At 48.4% G+C, this 18,704-nt stretch overlaps 1 protein-coding gene across 2 annotated transcripts; it reads right to left on the bottom strand.

The window, feature by feature from the left end:
- Nucleotides 1-295: 295 nt before the first annotated feature.
- On the bottom strand, nt 296-14,771 carry RFC2 (replication factor C subunit 2). 2 transcript variants are annotated; one of them, XM_019988221.2, is made up of 11 exons: nt 14,214-14,771; nt 11,567-11,636; nt 10,020-10,061; nt 9,606-9,712; nt 6,805-6,906; nt 5,466-5,566; nt 4,513-4,670; nt 4,193-4,258; nt 3,867-3,947; nt 2,016-2,129; nt 296-1,277 (listed from the first exon to the last, which is right to left on the bottom strand). In XM_019988221.2, the coding sequence occupies exons 1-11, from the start codon at nt 14,318-14,320 to the stop codon at nt 1,167-1,169; spliced, it is 1,059 nt and encodes a 352-aa protein (XP_019843780.2). In that variant the 5' UTR covers nt 14,321-14,771; the 3' UTR covers nt 296-1,166. The 2 variants fall into 2 exon arrangements, with proteins under 2 accessions (XP_019843780.2, XP_070636120.1); XM_070780019.1 differs by lacking the exons at nt 9,606-9,712; nt 10,020-10,061; nt 14,214-14,771 and having other exon boundaries at nt 11,567-11,625.
- Nucleotides 14,772-18,704: the final 3,933 nt, after the last annotated feature.

Here is an 18,704-nt window from a genome sequence, read left to right as displayed (position 1 = left end):
CGGTGCAGCCAGAAAATTCATAATAAGATTGAGATGTGCTGAAGCATTTTGTAAAATTCCTGCTTGCAGTTTTTGAGGACCTGAATTTCCACCCCCCCTCTTAATCAAAACCCTAACCCAAAGAGCCAGTGACCTTGGAGACTTTCCTGTGACCATTCAGCAACGTGGTCTTGACGCGTGTCTAACCCCACCGAGGGATTGCTTCAGAACAATCTGGAAGTGGGGTGGTAGGGTTGCTGGGCGGGAATATAGAAAGAACAAGACGGGAACGTGTTGATAAAATTGTTAAGATGAGTTATGTGAAAGTTCACCATATCATTCTCTGTATTATCTATAATGATTATTTTCCATAATTTTTAAACATGGGGAAAAAAAACAGCATTTTGCCAACAAACAAAGCATTTCTACAAAATTCACTGGGAAATTCTAAAGCAACAGATACACCTGGCTACACAGAAAAGGTGACCTAGAGGGAGGTTGCTCTGGGTCTATCTGTACTGTGCTCCTCGGTGACTTTTTTCAATTTATTTATTTATTTTAAAAAACTTTCTGGCTGCCCCTCAAAGCATGCTGGATCTTAGCTCCCCGATCAGGGATCAAATCTGTGCCCCCTGCGGTGTAAGTGCAAAGTCTCCACCACTGGACCGGCAGAGAAGCCCTCCTGGGTGATTCTTGCCAAGCCCTTTATGAAGGGCTCAGGGCCCCAGGCTGTTCTGAGAGGCTGATAAGTTACAGCAAACTCTGCCTCACCCTGTGGGATTGTCGTTATGGCTTCTAGAAAAACTGAGATTAGCCTGTCCAATCTATTATCAGAACACCTCTCTACCTGCAGACGCTAGGGGTATATGTGGGAGATAGGAAGCTGGTTTTCCCTGTGGCCTGGCACTGCCACCTTTCTGCCACAAAACTGTAAGGTTTTATTAGCAAAATGCCAACACAAGCACAGACCGGGGGCCATGTCCTAGAGGGTCTCTTCCCACCCTCTCACCCCATCGTGAGTCTGAGGCTGAGTCTGAACACTCCACGAGCAGGGAGATGTGCTGGAAGCAAGGTGAAGACCAGGAAGATGCGCTCCAGGGTCGGTCCAGGGCATCACTTTTTCCAAACCAAAGGCTGTGACTCTCAGCAGTAAGGACTCTCGTAACCCAGCAAGAGAGGCTTCTGCTCTAACTGGCCACTGGGGCCATTGTCTTCTGACACAGCCTGGCCAGGAGCCCTGCCATCTGCAGAAGGGAGTTCACACCTTCTGCTATTTTCATATGCGTGTATCCAATTTCCTGGGGGGGGAAAAAATCCAACTTAAATCTGGTTAATAAGTGAGGGAAGAGTCTTAATTCTTAAAACCTGAACATCTGAACCAAAGGTTTGCTCAAAATTGATGCAGGGAACTCAAACTCCAGCTGGAAAATGAACTCTGAAAAGTTCATCTTGTTTCCTAAAAAGAATACTGATAGTTCTTTAATGGGTGCATGCGTGCTCAGTCGCTCAGTCATTTCTGACTCTTTGCAACTCTATGGACTGTGGCCGCCAGCCAGGCTCTTTTGTCCATGGGATTATCTAGGCAAGAGTACTGGAATGGGTTGCCATTTACTCCTCCAGGAGATCTTCCCTACCCAGGGATCAAATCTGTGTCTCCTGCATTGACAGACAGATTCTTTACTACTGAGTCACCTGGGAAGCTCTTTGACGGGTGCCACTAAGAAAATGAAAAAAAAAAAAAAAGCCAGACTGCATTTGTCAACAGAATTCACCCAAGAGGTTGAATTTTACTCTTATTTAAATTACATCTCAATTAATCTCACTTATATGACAAGTAAATAAATACCTCTCTCATGAACACAGCCATCCCAGGGAACATCAGGTCACTGCCTGGCAGGATTGGCGTAAACAAGCCCCTAGCCCCCGGGACAACCGGCCATTGACTGAGCATCTTCCAGGCGCCTGGCCTGTGAGTGAAACAGCCTCAGCGTGGCCCACATTCCTGGGGAAAGAGGCATTGCTCTACTCTCACTGACCTTGATAAACTCCAGTTTCAAGTATTCTGCCATCTGGAAGGTTTTACACACTCGAAAAATGTTGCCGATGATGTCTTCTGGGGAATAGCCAAGATGCCACAGGTGAGCAAGGATCTGGACAAAAGAAAAGACACGGAGGCTGTGCAACTGCGGACGACAAGGATACGGCGGGTGCGGCTCAACCCAAACCAGGGTCGGCCCGTCACACGGCTGGGAGTGGGCAGACCACCCGAGACAGCACAGGCGCTTCTGGGAATCGGCCCCACGGGGCAACCCGGCTCAAGGTCCATGCCCTTTAGGTCTTGGAGGGTGGGGGTGATCCATGTTCCCAGCAGGCAGACAGAACACTGCAAATGTTCTCGACTATACTGCAAGACGAGTCCACCACTGTGCCCTGAAATGTCTTAATCCAAGGCTCTTTTATTTTTTCTTTCCTGTGTTTACTATTTTTTAAATTGCAGGACAGTTGCTTTACCGTATTCTGTTGGTTTCTGCCATACAACTCTGAGAATCAGCCATAAGTATACATACGTCCCCTCCCTCCAAGGCTCTTAAAACGCCTTATTAATCATCCCAGTAAGCACCCTGGAGTGACTGCTGTGCTGAGTTGTCACTTGTGACACACACTCACGGCACAATTAGGCCTGAACAAATCCTGACCAGGGCAGAGATGACGACAGAGGTCACAGCCTCCTGCCTTCTCAACCCCAGGCCCCAGTTCCAACCCCAACCCCATCCCACCCAGTAGCAGGGTCTGGAGTCAGTTTCCTTGGCTCCCTGGGGTGCATTCAGGGGCTGGGGAAGCTCTGTGCCCATAAATCTGACGGCTCCCTTCAGTGCCTGGGAGTCTGCCTCAGTCTCCCAGCCTTGTGCTCCAGTTTCATGAGGTCTGCGTGTGTGTGTGCTTAGTCACTCAGTAGTGTCCAACTCTGTGACCACATGGACTGTAGCCCGCCAGGCTCCTTTGTCCCTGGGGATTCTCCACGCAAGAATGCTGGAGTGGGTTGCCACTTCCTCCTCCAGGGGAATCTTCCCAACCCAGGGATAGAACCCACGTCTCCTGCGATGGCAGGTGAATTTTTGACCACTGAGGTCTAACCTTGTCCTAAATCCAGTCAATTTCTATCTTGGTTTGGTGGCAGTAGAAAGAAGGAACCCGGCTGCCATCAGACCAATGGCCTCAGATCACACCACAGCCCCCATGTGGACTCGAGGGCCACAGGAACCTCAATGATGACCTCTGAAATCGGCTCACAGGACCCGGCCTGGGTCCCTGGATGTCCATTCCCAGGCTCTTCACAGCTCCCCTCCACTGAGAGAAAGATGGCTTCTCCACAAAGCAAGGAATTGGGGACTTCCCTGGTGGTTCAGTGCTAAGAATCCACCTTGCAATGCAAAGGATGTGGGTTTGACCCTTGGTCAAGGAACTAAGATCCCACATACCTCGGAGCAACTAAGCCTGTGTGTCACAACTAAGACCCTATGCAGCCAAATAAACAAATATTAAAAAGAAAAAAATAGGCAAGGAGTTGGGCTGTTCTTTCCTCATGTCCTTGGTGGACAAATCCCTCTTATAGAAAATCTAATTAGAGTAGAAACGCATGATGCTGACTTCCAAGTTGATTACTTTTAAGCTATGTGATTACAGTAAGGAGTCTAGCTTCTGAGCCAGATTTCTCAACTGTAGAGGGTACCCAACTCTTAGCATCCATTAGGATCGGTTAGAGGATGCTCAACTCCTAGCACCAGTTTAGAATGAGATGGAGTAAAGTGCCCAGCCCAGGGAGCACCCCCTCTGCCCTTCTCAAGGAGCCAGAGGTTTCCCCCGAGTCAAGAAAGGGCGAGACCAACCTTGTAGGCCTCGTCGATGTCGGCGCTCACACAATGCTGGATCATCTCCTTTACCAGCAAGGGGTGGGGCTCATCACAGACCTGCCCAAACCAGAAAGAGATGGCCCATCAGGGGTGGACAGGGCCCATCCAAGGGGGAGCCCTGCTAGATCCATGTCTGGGCACCCTAGGTAACCAAGGTCTTCATTTGCTGTCTGCGTGTCTCCAGCAAGCAGAACCAGGTGTGGGACTGTATCTCTCGCAACCCAAGTGAAAGCTGAGCAGTTCCAGCGGCCCTGGCAGGTAAATGCTGCCCTGTCGACTGTGACGGCCACGCCGGCTCTTACCTTGAACACATTCTCACTGTTGATGAAGCCAAATCCCGAGTAAGTAGACTGCAAGTTGTTCAACGCCTGCCGAGGAGCAGAAACACGGCCAGGGAGATTATTCCGTCTCTGCCGGCCGCACCCCCTCCTCTTGGGAGTCCGCGTTTAACCCATTCCTTGCAGGCCCACTCCCCTGAGGCCCGAGGCAACCCCACCACCAGGGTGTCGGGTCAACATCCCCTGGTTTGGCTATGTTCATCCCCATGCAGCAGTCGCCTCCTTCTCCCTATAAAGCGAGGGGTGTGGCCAGTCCGGGAAGCCAGGGCGGCAGCCGCACGCACCTGCCTCATGTCGCCCTGGGCGGTGAAGATGATGGCTTCCAGGCCATCGTCCGTGTACTGGACCTTCTCCTTCTCAATGACGCTCAGGAGCCTGGCAAGAATCTGCATGTCGGTCAGCTTCGTGTAGCGGAGGACGGCGCACCGGGACTGAATGGGCTCTGGACCGGCGGGAAGAGAGTCAGGCTCCGGGGCAACGCACAGCCGGACCCTGTCAGTCCTTTAGTTACGGGGAATGAGCCGCACGATGCCCGTGGCCCAGCCACGTGGGCAGCACTCCCCCCCTACCCAGCAGGTGCTTAAGGGGAACCCAGCCATCAGGGCTCGACTTCAATCATCAACCAATAAAGGCCCCAGCCTGCACTGCCTGGGCTGAGCTTGGCTGACCTTTCCCAGAAGCGGAAAAGATCTTCGAGGATAGAGACACGCGTGCACCACAGCCCACAAGAGGGTCACTGCCGGCCCAGCTGGGATCCGGAACCACCGTGTACCCTGTGTGTGTGGGCCCTCCTGGGCAGGTCACCACCCAGCCAGGCGAGGGTGAGAATGGGGCACCTGCCTGGCTTCTTTAAGCTTCCCTGGGAGACTCAGACGCATGTGAAAACCACCATGCGGACGAATGCGGAATTCTGGGAGCTGTCCCTGAACACTGTTCAGACTGTGACAATGGCGACTGCATGATCGCCAAGCCCCGGGTGGGTTTCTCTCTCTGATCCATCCTGTTCTGCTGCCCCACTGGCTTTCCTCAAAATGTTCTGGCCTGCCCAGGCAAACCCTTTGACCACCCCGAGGTCACAGTACAGTCCACCTCTGACCCTCGTACGTAAAATCTTCCACAAACCTCACCCGTCTCCACTCTCCAAACCTCCCCATCTGGTACCACACCTTCTCTTCTGCTGCTAAAGAGCCCATGTGAGCGCCACGAGGACCCCGAGCCATGCACAGCTGACCCTCACCTATGATTTTATCTGAAGCGTTACAAGCGAGAGCAAAGCGGGTCGTCTTGGAGTAGATTTCCATGGTCCTCCTCAAGGCTTGCTGGGCTCCATCAGTCATGCTGAGAAGAAGAACACAAGGGGAGGTCTGCAGCTGAGACCCAGATCCCCTCCAAAGGACCCTGGGAAGCCAGCTCTCCTAACTGAGCATGCTCAGTCTCCCTCCGGGACCCCGTGTGGGTCTCACGCCCGCTGGTTGTACACAGACAGAGCACAGGCTGCCTGGGACCGCCCTGAAGCTCCTTCATCCGCTCGTGTGGGGACTTTGGGGCTAATTATCTGAGTCTCAGTGTCATCGCCCATAAGAAGACAATGCTACTGCCCACCTCAGAGTGTTGGTATGACAAACAAGACAATAACACACAGAGTGTTCAGCAGAGAACCTGCCAAGATGCAAACGGAGACATGTAAGTGCTGGATAGATGTTACTGCTATAAAAGCGTTACAGTAAAATGGCTAATGTTACGGAAAATGGCTAAGATGCAGCCCCAGGATGGAACAGAAAACAGCAATTAAAAACTATGCTGACAACAAGATTATAACCACATGGAACTCTACTTTTTATAAGAAAAAGCCAGGATATAAAAATTATACTATTATCATCCCAATTATATAAAAACGCATAGTGTAGAAAAACTGTCGATGAAATGAAGCAAGATTGTACTCATATCTTCTAAAATTTCTTCAAAGAACACGAACTCTGTTATTTTTCTAAATGTCACTTGACAGTTTTTCATTTATCCTGGTAATGCGTGCACAACACCGTGACTACCCTCAATGCTCAATGTCACTGAAAGTCAAAGTCGCATCAGTCTCTCTGCGACCCCATGGACACACAGTCCATGAAATTCTCCAGGCCAGAATACTGGGGTGGGTAGCCCATCCCTTCTCCAGGGGATCTTCCCACCCCAGGGATCGAACCAGGGTATCCTGTACTGCAGACGGATTCTTTACCAACTGATCTATCAGGGAAGCCCACTCAGTGTCACTAATGGTATACTTTAAAGGACTGGAAATGGTAACTTTTCTGTTAGGTGTACTCCACCACGATTTAAAAAAAAAATCATTTAAATCACGCATGTCAGTGATGCAGGAACAAACAAATGAACTGTCTTGGATGTTTGTAAGTTACTTAATTAAGATCAGGTTTAAGGCTCAGGCCCCTGTGGAATCACGTTTCAAGATGTGATGAGCAAATCCACCACAGAAGTGCAAAGACATGAGCTTTCCCTCCTAAGTTAGCAAATCCAGGCAGGAGACTTGGGGATCAAGGTGACGGGTGCTCGGCGAGGCCCCCTACCTGTCTGCCTCATCCAGGATGATGATCTTGTGCCGTCCTTTGGGCAGGGTGACTTTCTGCTGGGCAAACATTTTGATTTTGTTCCTCACAACATCAATGCCTCTGGAACGATGAGCCACAGGTTATTGTCACTGAGACCAATTCAGTTACCTTTATGGGGGACTTTCAACCCTCAGAACACCACCATGGACCCAATTTTGTTTTTAAGCCTCTTTTTTGGGGCAACTCTCATTATTTATAAGGATTGACATTTCATTACTTTTATCCCTTCTTGGAGGTTTTCAGAAGAACAAAGGGAAAAAAAATTTACTTCTTTTTGAAAAACGGAATGAAACTCATTTTATCTTGCAATTATCATATGGGGGACCCACTGGACCCTTTTACAGTCTAAGATATATTTTGGGGATCTCCATAGTCTTACACTCCCATACTGCACCTGGAAACATTTGCTATTTCATCATCCCAGTAACTGTCGCATCATTCAGTTCAGTTCAGTTCAGTCGCTCAGTCGTGTCCGACTCTTTGCGACCCCATGAATCGCAGCACGCCAGGCCTCCCTGTCCATCACCAACTCCCAGAGTTCACTGAGACTCATGTCCATCGAGTCAGTGATGCCATCCAGCCATCTCATCCTCTGTCGTCCCCTTCTCCTCTTGCCCCCAATCCCTCCCAGCATCAGAGTCTTTTCCAATGAGTCAACTCTTTGCATGAGGTGGCCAAAGTACTGGAGTTTCAGCTTTAGCATCATTCCTTCCAAAGAACACCCAGGGCCGATCTCCTTTAGAGTGGACTGGTTTCATCATTACTCATCAATAATTCCCAACTATGCCACAAAAGACTAAAATAATAAGAAAATGAAATGATGATGGAAGTGCTTAGAATACTGCAATATTGAGGGGGAAAAACTGTTACTAACTACTGCCCCATCCCTCAGTTTCTTATTGTTTTGTGAGGTTCTACATTATCTTTCTAGAAGATACAAAAGTAGTTCAGATACACCACCTGAAAGCTCTCATTGACCACAGTGGAAAATTCAAAATTTTCCATTTTCTACCCATAATGCCACAGAGAAGTGGCAGAAGAAGATGTTTCATCATTATTAGACAAGTCAGAAAATGAAGCAGGGAAACAGGATTCTAGACTTTGATGATGAGGGTGAAATTGATCACACAGACAAAATTTCAGGGTTTAAGAGTCTTTGGATGCCAAAATCCCCCATGAATTTTCTCAAACTTGAGAATCGAGGAGTGGGACTTCCCTGGTGGTCCAGTGGCTAAGATGCCAGGCTGCCAATGCAGGGGCCTGGGTTCAGTCCCTGGTCGGGGAACGGGATCCCACATGCCGTAACTAAAGATTTCATGTGCCACAACTGAGACTCGGTGCATCCAAATAAATTAATTAATTTAAAAAAAAGAATCAAGGAGTGAACATATTTCTAAGGACAAAACCTGAACATATTTTCATCCAGTTAGTCACTCAACAGGAAGGACTTAGCTCCCCAAGGTCTTGTAACAAGAACACAGACCATCCCGTTTTGCTAAAAGAGCATTTGACAGTATTCATTCCTCTTTGATGAGGTTTGAACACCCACGTTTACATACAGTCTGTAAGCGATCAAAAGCTGAAGGCAGGTGTGTTTGACAAGGTGACTTGAAAGGAAATAGATGATAAAGGAACAAAAAAAAAAAAACCCATGGTACTCATCACTCTATTAAATCTAAAATTACATATATTTGCAATTATGGGCTATCCTCTCTTCAACAAAATTAAGAGCCACCAAAGTTTTCAAAACTAGTGAGTTTGATGATATATGGGTGTGAAGAAAAGGAGGTAATGGTAAGCTTGAATCAATCCATATCTGCTACCTGGAACTGGCATTTACAAAAGGCTCAACTGCAGGTGTGCTCCTGATGCCGGATGAACAGTGAGCTGCACTTAGAGCCTGTCTCAGGTCCATACACGTCATCCAAACCAGAAAACACTGCAGAGTGAAAAGCCACGTCCTCAAGGGGACAGCCAAAGGCAGGCTCTGCAGACATTTTATTCAACAGGTCCTCATTTCATAATCCTCAACTATCCCGTATCTAAACAGTAAATCGGGGAGACTTCCCTGGTGGTCTGGTGGTTAAGACTCAAGCTCCCAAGTAAACCAGGGAGGCTTCCCTGGTGGTCTGGTGGCTAAGGCTCAAGCTCCCAATGCAGGGGGCCTGGGTTTGATCCCTGGTCAGGGAACTACTGAAGACTGTGAAGTCAGGAGGAGAAGGGGACGACAGAGGATGAGGTGGCTGGATGGCATCACCGAGTCAACGGACATGAGTTTGAGCAAGCTTCAGGAGATGGTAAAAGACAGGCGTGCTGCAATCCACGGGGTTGCAAAGATTCGGACATGACTGAGCGACTGAACAACAGGGAACTAGATCCCACATGCTGCAAGTAAAGTACCCTGCGTGCCGCCACGAAGACCCAGCACAGCCAAATAAATAAATATATTTTTTTAAATGGTTAAGATGGTTAACTTTTTTTTTTAAGATGGCAAGTTTCATGTAATGTGTATTTTAGCACAATTAAAACCAATTTTTAAAATCTCCCTTAAAAAAGAACTAAAGCAGTAAGTCAAGTGCCTATGATGTCACATCACCAAGCCAGCAATCCTGGTTCTCTTTTGTTGGAAAGATTAAAGGAAAACACAAAGCTGGCGAGACAAGCTCTACATGCTACAGAGATCTGAAAAATAGCTGTTTCTATGACAACCCAAAATGTACAACATGCGCTACCCTTCAGGCCTAACTTCCAAGGCGTACCTGTCGTTTGAGGCATTGAGCTCCAAAACCGCATCCTTGAGGGCCGGGCCCAGCAGGGCTCGTGCCAAACACAGGATGCTGGTGGTCTTGCCGGTTCCCGGGGGGCCCTAGCAATGAGGTCTCCAGTAAGTGCTTTGAGCCAACAGAATGAAGGTAACCAAACTCCCTCTTTACTGCTCACCACTGTACCCGCTCACCCCCTCTAGAACTGTCCTCACCCCAATCTGCAGCCAATCTCCACAGCAACCAGCCCGCAGGTTGGGAGGGAAACCTCTCCCATGGTCGAGGGGAGTGGTCTGGGCTCTGTGATCATGAGCCTCCTTGAGGAGGAAGCTCTGTGCACAAGAAAGTACCTAAGAGGGGGGCGAAACCCAGACTCCAGGACGTGGCACAGGGCCAGGACCTGGTACTCACAGCGATAATGATGTTGGGCACGTTCCCTTCCCTTGCAAAGACCTGAGGGAAGAAACGCTTGTGAAAACTGGTTCACCTGCCAACTTGACCGGTCAGGGCCCCCCAGCCACACAAGCTTTCTCACTTCGGGGTCTCTGCACATGCCATTCCAGCCTCCTCTCCTTTCTCCACTCCCTGCCCTGCCAGGTCTGACTTCCAATCACTTAGCTTTGGTTACTTCTTCCACTTGGGGCTTAAGGCACTGTAATCAGGCTAACTCTTTCCTGAACTCCTCCCATGTACGCCCACGGCCCCTGGACTTCCCCTAACTGAGCGTTGATCACATGGCCTGTTGCCGTTAACGCTGCCCTGGTGAGTCTGTGAGTCTCATACAGACTCGGCATCAGTTCTATTCTGCTCACCAGGATATAAACAGTTCCCAAAACCACATCGCATCTGGCCCAGAGAAGATACTCAAACATCTGCAGATGAATAAGTCTGTAAAATAAATACCTTGGTAGCCACTGACGTCTAAGCCCCAACGACAGCGGAGACCCCCTCTGTCATATCTCGAATAGCTGGGTTTCTAGACTCCACCTAAAGACCTCTCGGGCTGGAAATTCAAAGCTCGCTCTATGCCTGAACATTTCTGCTTGTCCTCTACACGTGTCACCCCGAAGCCTGTTGCCTTGTTAATTAGTTCCTTCAGGCAGGGCTGGCCAAGCTATGGTGGAAGGGAAGGTGGCGGGGCGGTGCGGGGGAGTGGGGATAACCCAATCTGGGGCCTATTTTTATAAGCCCCCTAGCTAAAAATGGTTTTCACATTTTTAAAGCCTTGTTTAAAAAATAAAGAATATTTGGACCTCCTTGGTGGTCCAGTGGTTAAGAATCTGGCTGCCAACGTAGCAGACATGGGTTCAATCCCTGCTCCAGGAAGATCCCACATGCCATGGGGCAACCAACCCAGTGAGCCACAACTGCTGAAACCGAGTGCCCTAGAGCCCCCGGTCTGCAGTAAGCGAGTAGCCCCCGCTCGCTGCAACTAGAAAAAAGGCCCAGCACAGCAGCACAGACCCAGCACAGTGAAAAATAAAGAAATAAAACAGTTTTTAAAAAACTTAAAAAAAAAAAAAAAAAACAGAATATTCGACAAAGACTTTATATGGTTTCAAAGTCTAAAATACCTATTCACTGGCCTTTACAGAAAGTTTGCCACTGATGCTTCTGAAGAATACAAAACAATCTGGTAAATCCTCTCTAACAAGCCAGCCCTTCAAACATCTGAAGTTACCCACTCCAGCTCCTAAGTTTCTCTCCAAACTGAGTATCTCCTATTCCCTTAATTCTTCTAGATTCGTGGCTATCTTCCTCCAAATGCCTTGAGCTTATCAAAGCCACAGTAATGAGATGTTTAAGATCATCTTTCAGGGACTTCCTTGGTTAAGACTCCACGCTTCCAATGCAGGGTTTAGGAGTTCCATCCCTGGTTGGGGAGCTGAAATCCCACAGGCTGCATGGCACAGCCAAAAAATACAAACAAAAATCAATCACCTTAAAAACTCACTCACCTCCAGCCGGCTCACGGTGTCTTCATTCCCGACAATTTCATTCAACTTTACTGGTCTGTATTTTTCAACCCTGTTTTTAAGAAAATGCAGAAAGATGTTGACGAGGCTATTTTCACGCTACCCAAAAAGAAAGCACAAAAGGGCGATGCTGGGAGCTTTGTCAGAGATGATATACTTTCAGTAAATATATAGCAAATGGTTGCAGGTTTTAAAGAGGTGTTCGAGTGCTGTTTGAAAAGTCCAGTGCATGTGAATCGTGTACCAAAGGCTTCAAACCCGTCACAGCAGAGAAACACCTGTTGCTGCTGGAGGAGGGCCAGAGCCGGCCATCTGGAGCAACATGACGCTGTGGCATCATAGCCTTCCTGCCACAACAGAAGGCCAGTGCGTGTGGCACTGACATCACTTGCTCTGACAGACACCGAAGCAGCCGAGCCCCCGTCTTACCCCTCACCTGCCAGTGTCCTCAGAAGCATGCCAGGGGTCCAGCAGGGCCGGCTAGACAGAGACCACAGGCAGACTGGACAGGCTGGTGGCCTGAGGACAACACTTCTCTTTCTTAAAAAATTAATTTGCTTTTGGCTGTACCACGTGGCTTGTGGGATCTTAGTTCCCCGATCAGGGATCAAACTCTCATCCCCTGCACTGGAAGCTTAAGACTGCTGGACTGCCAGAGAATTCCTAATACTTCTCTCTTTTAATTAACAAGCAAGCTATGTGATGAGAGAAAAATTATTTTCTTCAGCTCTGAGAACAGAAATGGAAGTAGACTTGCTGGGATTTGACCATCAGGATTTCCTCTGTCCTTTACTATACTCCCTGATTTACTCTGAGCTGGTACCCACTCCAGGTACTGGTCTTGCCCCAAAAGCAACAGGACGCAAAGAAGCTTGTTTGCCACATACTGCAGAAAATAAAGGGACAGCTCTCCTCCAAGGTCAGCAGATGAGAGCATGCTTGGTCCTACTCATTTATTCTTCACATACAGCCCTCCTCCAGGTACCAAGTGCCGTGGAAGGATTTAGAACTCTCAGGAGGAGAAAAGTAGAAGGTGCAGAGATGAACAAGACACGGTTCTTGCCATCAAGGGCTTTCCCACTAGAGGGGAGATACAGCTTAGCAAATTCTATGACAAAGCTAAGCTGTTTATATAAACCACGTGCTGCGGAAGCCCGGGGAAGGAAGAATTGTCACCTGGGGATGTCTGGAGCTGAAATTTGAGCTAGACTTTGAACAAGGCAAACATACTCCTCCTCAAGGGACTTCTCAGCTGGTTCCCCTGCCTGAAAGCTCTCTCTCTGCACGGCCAAATGGCTTACTCCCTAAATTCAGGTCTTTACTCAAATATCATCTCATCACAGGCCTTCCCTTACCTCCACAGCTATTTGCTCCACAGAGCCTGTCACCATCAAATACTGTTGCTGTTCAGTCTCTGAGTCAGATCTGACTCTGCAACCCCAAGCACTGCAGCACGCCAGGCTTCCCTGTCCTTCACTGTCTCCCTGCATTTGCTCAAACTCATGTCCACTGAGTGGGTGATACCATCCAACCATCACATCCAGTCGCCCCCTTCTCCTCTTGCCCTCAATCTTTCCCAGTATCAAATGTACTATATGTCTACTCGTTGATTTTTCACTTTGTTGTCTTTCTCTATCAAATGTGAGCTCTGTGGCAACACAGTTTGCTTTGCACACTGAAGTATCTTTAAGCATCTAAAATAGGATTGTGCCTGAAATTTATAAGGCAAACCACATACGTCATTTTACACTTTCTCGTAGCCACATTTAAAAAGGTAAAATTGGATGAGCTTAATTTTACTAACATAATTTAGAGAACCTAATACATTCAAAGTATTATCATTTTCAACATGTAATCAAAATTACTGAGATTAAAAAAAAAAAAGAAGTCCTTGAAATCCGGTGTATGCTGTACACTTAAAATCCATCTCAGTTCGGACTAGCATCATCTCCAGTGGCTGGGGGACGGCACGGTGCAGCGTATATATTCCAATAAGTTATACTGCCCTTTATTTAGATATCTGTTCTCACCCACAAGTGGGGTGGGCTGGAGGGATGGGAATACACAGCGGAGGCAGGGAGGAAAGCATTACGACGCCCAGTGGCAAGAACTGTGAGAGGTGCGCACAGGGAGCCGGACACCAGCAGAGAGCCTGCCCCACACCTGCGCCAGGGGCGGGTGACTCCCCACGTCACCATTTCCTCCCAGGTCCCCAGGATGTTGCTATTTAAAGTGAGCAAGCCGCGGAGAACAGGCCGGTGCCTTCTGCAACACCATCCCCGATTCCGAACCTGCGTCCGACACTTTCCGCTCTGTGATCATCAGAGTCCCAGCTGGCAGAGCGCCTGTGCAAGAGTGGGTGGTGGCAAGGGGTAGCTGTTTTCAGCGAGCACTGTGGTGATCAAAACGCCGCTTCCAGAGTCCAGGCTGGCCACTCTGCACCCCAGATGGGCTCAGCGACCCACAACTCTTGCCGCCTTCAAATAATAACCCACTGGACACGACCCCGGGACCTCCTGCTCTGCTCAGGTGAATGAACTCCCGCCTCTGCGCCACCCTGGGACACACGGCCCGCCGCTCGCCCACCCAGACGTCCAGGGGCCCCATCGTGGATGGCCTGGGTCCTCACCACGGCAGCTCGTAGTGGCCGGCGCTGCCGGGGGCCTTGCTGGGGCCTGGAGCAGCGTCCTGGGCCCCGCACTCGCCAGTACCACCACCGCTGTCCTGCGCCTCCATTCTCGCGCCGCCTTTTCCCGCCACCGGAGACCCCCGCCCGTGACGCCATCACGCAGTCCCCGCCCCTATTTCCGAAGGACGCTGGGCGCGAGCGGAAGCCGTGGGGCCGTCCCCTCTCCGCGCCTGCGCAGAGGGACTGCCCGGGCTGGCACCCGTTGCTATTGGCCGCAGTTGCTAAGGGAGACCTGGCGTCCGGCCTCCTGACTAAGAGGAAGGCGAGACCCGACTGCGCGGCTTTTCGAGATCGCTGGTCGATCCGGGAAGGGACGTTGGTTGGTTTTCGTCTTTGATTTGTCTGGGAGGCCCTCTCCGCGTGGCGCGTCGGGAAGCGCTGTGCTGAGATGGGGCCTCGCGCCGGGCAGGCCTGGAGGGATAGGAGCATCCTGCCTGGTGCGGGTAGGAACCGGGGCCTCTGGACCTTCCGGCCAAACCCAGGACCCGACAGCGAACACGCACAGGGGCTGACGTCCTGCGGCCTTGGAAGGGGGAAGGCCGGAGCTGGGACGTGCCCTTGGCCAGTTTTCCCGACTGCCCAGAACTCCCCTAGCGGAACACCAGCTTACATTGGGTGGGCTCCTGCACTCTGGAACTTGTTTACTATCAGGAAATTCTCACAATGCTACAACATGGGACATACTCTCATTGTGCCGGGAAGAAACTGTGCCTCGGTAAAATGTGACTTAATTTCATTCCAGAAGAATAGGTACTGCATATTTACAAGTGCTTTGAGCATTCTTTTGGGCTGGTTTTCTACCTGTTGAACTAATCTTTCCTCCCATAGCCTAATTGTCATAATAATGACAAATAATAAAAATAACGAGTAGTGACTCTGTTTGCTGTCCTCTATTATGCATTATATTTACTGTTATGTACTAGTCCCAAAGTGGGTGCTTACAGTATCCTCGTTTTACAAGAAACAGGCTTGAGAATGATTAATTTGTCCAGTATCATGAGGTTGTACGTGGTGGAGCCAACCCACCATGTTGCCAAAAGAATTTGTATGAAATTCTGTTTTATTGCACTTCAGATCAGATCAGATCAGATCAGTCGCTCAGTCGTGTCCGACTCTTTGCAACTCCATGAATCGCAGCACGCCAGGCCTCCCTGTCCATCACCAACTCCCAGAGTTCACTCAGACTCACGTCCATCGAGTCAGTGATGCCATCCAGCCATCTCATCCTCTGTCGTCCCCTTCTCCTCTTGCCTCAATCCCTCCCAGCATCAGAGTCTTTTCCAATGAGTCAACTCTTCTCACGAGGTGGCCAAACTACTGGAGTTTCAGCTTTCCCATCATTCCTTCCAAAGAACACCCAGGGCTGATCTCCTTCATAATGGACTGGTTGGATCTCCTTGCAGTCCAAGGGACTCTCAAGAGTCTTCTCTAACACCACAGTTCAAAAGCATCAATTCTCCGGTGCTCAGCCTTCTTCACAGTCCAACTCTCACATCCATACATCACCACAGGAAAAACCATAGCCTTGACTAGATGGACCTTTGTTGGCAAAGTAATGTCTCTGCTTCTGAATATGCTATCTAGGTTGGTCGTAACTTTCCTTCCAAGGAGTAAGCGTCTTTTCATTTCATGGCTGGAGTTACCATCTGCAGTGATTTTGGAGCCCAGAAAAATAAAGTCTGACACTGTTTCCACTGTTTCCCCATCTATTTCCCATGAAGTGATGGGACCGGATGCCATGATCTTCGTTTTCTGAATGTTGAGCTTTAAGTCAACTTTTTCACTCTCCTCTTTCACTATCATCAAGAGGCTTTTTAGTTCCTCTTCACTTTCTGCCATAAGGGTGGTGTCATCTGCATATCTGAGGTTATTGATATTTCTCCTGGCAATCTTGATTCCAGCTTGTGTTTCTTCCAGTCCGGCGTTTCTCATGATGTACTCTGCATATAAGTTAAATAAACAGGGTGACAATATACAGCCTTGACGTACTCCTTTTCCTATTTGGAACCAGTCTGTTGTTCCATGTCCAATTCTAACTGTTGCTTCCTGCTACTGCTGCTAAGTCACTTCAGTTGTGTCCGACTCTGTGCGACCCCATAGACGGCAGCCCACCAGGCTCCCCTGTCCCTGGGATTCTCCAGGCAAGAACACTGGAGTGGGTTGCCATTTCCTTCTCCAATGCATGAAAGTGAAAAGTGAAAGTGAAGTTGCTCAGTCGTGTCTGACCCTCAGCGACCCCATGGACTGCAGCCTTCCAGGCTCCTCCGTCCATGGGATTTTCCAGGCAAGGATACTGGAGTGGGGTGCCATTGCCTTCTCCAGTTGCTTCCTGACCTACATACAAATTTCTCAAGAGGCAGATCAGGTGGTCTGGTATTCCCATCTCTTTCAGAATTTTCCACAGTTTATTGTGATCCACACAGTCAAAGGCTTTGGCATAGTCAATAAAGCAGAAATAGATGTTTTTCTGGAACTCTCTTGCTTTTTCCATGATCCAGCGGATGTTGGCAATTTGATCTCTGGTTCCTCTGCCTTTTCTAAAACCAGCTTGAACATCAGGAAGTTCATGGTTCACATATTGCTGAAGCCTGGCTTGGAGAATTTTGAGCATTACTTTACTAGCGTGTGAGATGAGTGCAATTGTGTGGTAGTTTGAGCATTCTTTGGCATTGCCTCTGTTTGGGATTGGAATGAAAACTGACCTATTCCAGTCCTGTGGCCACTGCTGAGTTTTCCAACTTTGCTGGGATATTGAGTGCAGCACTTTCACAGCATCATCTTTCAGGATTTGGAATAACTCAACTGGAATTCCATCCCCTCCACTAGCTTTGTTCGTAGTGATGCTTTCTAAGGCCCGCTTGACTTCACATTCCAGGATGTCTGGCTCTAGGTCAGTGATCACACCATCGTGATTATCTGGGTCGTGAAGATCTTTTTTGTACAGTTCTTCTGTGTATTCTTGCCATCTCTTCTTAATATCTTCTGCTTCTGTTAGGTCCATACCATTTCTGTCCTTTATCGAGCCCATCCCATATTACATCATAGTTTCAGGATAAAATCCGACTTTAATGTCTGAACTGGAGAATTCCCTCGCATTCCAGTCTGGTTAGGATTCTGTGCTTTCAGTGCTGAGGGCCCAGTTTCAATCTCTGACTGGGGAACTTTGATTCCTCAAGACTGCCACTCGGCCAAAAAAAAAAGTCTGAACTGAAGAAAAGGATTGGAACTTCTTTATCTCTATCCCTGTTGCTTAGCACAAGGCTCTGTAAGTGTTCAGTATGAGTATCTTTAATGAACAGTAAGGATCCATGTTTCCACAACAGCTTTGATCAGCTGTGAGGAACTGGGTTGCTTTATTCAGAGAGCTGATTAAAGCCTCATGGCGGTTTTTTCATCATGAGTTAAAATCTGTATACATTACAGAGAGATGACCTTATCTTCTAAGCAGTTGATTGGTCATTCAAATAAATATGGTCTCCAGAATCTATGAAGGCTTCCCTGGTGGCTCAGACGGTAAAGCATCTGCCTGCAATGTAGGAGACCTGGGTTTGATCCCTGGGTTAGAAAGATCCCATGGAGAAGGAAATGGCCACCCACTCCAGTATTTTTGCCTGGAGAATCCCATGGACAGAGGAGCCTGGCAGGCTGCAGTCCATGGGGTTGCAAAGCGTCAGGCACGACTGAGTGACACGTACCAGAGTCTCTATTGCAAGTAATTGTTCTCTCCTTTTATCTTTTCAGTTTTCTTTCTCTCAAGAAACCCTGCCCATTATGGAAATTTATTGGGAAAGACAATCCTGCTGTTCTGTTCAGTTTTCCTGTGTGAAAATTCTGTGCTTCATCTTTCCAACCTGAGTGTTTATTTAGCTCCTTCAGGACATGGTACCTGCCCCTCGATTCCGTAAATAGGGGCATGGAATTGATGTCTGCCAATTGCTTATTCCAGTTATGCAGCCAGGCTCGCAAGTTCAAGGCAGTGGGCACAATTTACCATTGTGTTATACAGCTGGGAAGAAAACATGTGCTTCCTCATTCTTTTCGAGTCATTGCCAGTTGGGTAAAAACCTCAAATGACTCAGATTCTGAAGCAGTTTGTTCTAATGACGGTAATTACTCAAGTCTCCAGGTTCAAAAACTAACTCAGTGTTTTTCTTCCCTCTTTTATACGATTTCAGAAAGAATACTTGAAGTTGGCTATATCTCTTCCATTCCCCTTGAGACTACCAGAGCTATCCTGTATATTTTTAGAATCACTATTCACAGGTCCTTTATTTCTCTGCAGGAGAAAATACAAATTTTCTTGAAATCTAAACTTTTTTTGAAATGTCTTTTTGTGGTTTTTTCCCCTTGGGATTGTTCCCATGTGGTTTAATATTCATATTTTCCTTAGAGTCAGCTATCATACACACATACACACACACACACGTTCCA

The sequence above is a fragment of the Bos indicus genome, chromosome 25, assembly GCF_029378745.1.
Source record: "Bos indicus isolate NIAB-ARS_2022 breed Sahiwal x Tharparkar chromosome 25, NIAB-ARS_B.indTharparkar_mat_pri_1.0, whole genome shotgun sequence".
Classification (NCBI taxonomy): Eukaryota; Metazoa; Chordata; class Mammalia; order Artiodactyla; family Bovidae; genus Bos; species Bos indicus.
The sequence above is the reverse complement of the archived record's forward strand: the minus strand, read 5'-3'. Positions and strand labels throughout refer to the sequence as shown.

Excerpts from the sequence above, each read along its gene's own strand:
- RFC2 (XM_019988221.2), bottom strand. The coding sequence starts at position 14,320 with ATGGAGGCGCAGGACAGCGGTGGTGGTACTGGCGAGTGCGGGGCCCAG. Across the intron at positions 10,062-11,566 it reads ACACCGTGAGCCGGCTGGAG|GTCTTTGCAAGGGAAGGGAA; the intron begins GTGAGTGAGTTT and ends TTCTTCCCTCAG. Across the intron at positions 4,671-5,465 it reads CGCTTCAGATAAAATCATAG|AGCCCATTCAGTCCCGGTGC; the intron begins GTGAGGGTCAGC and ends CCGCCGGTCCAG.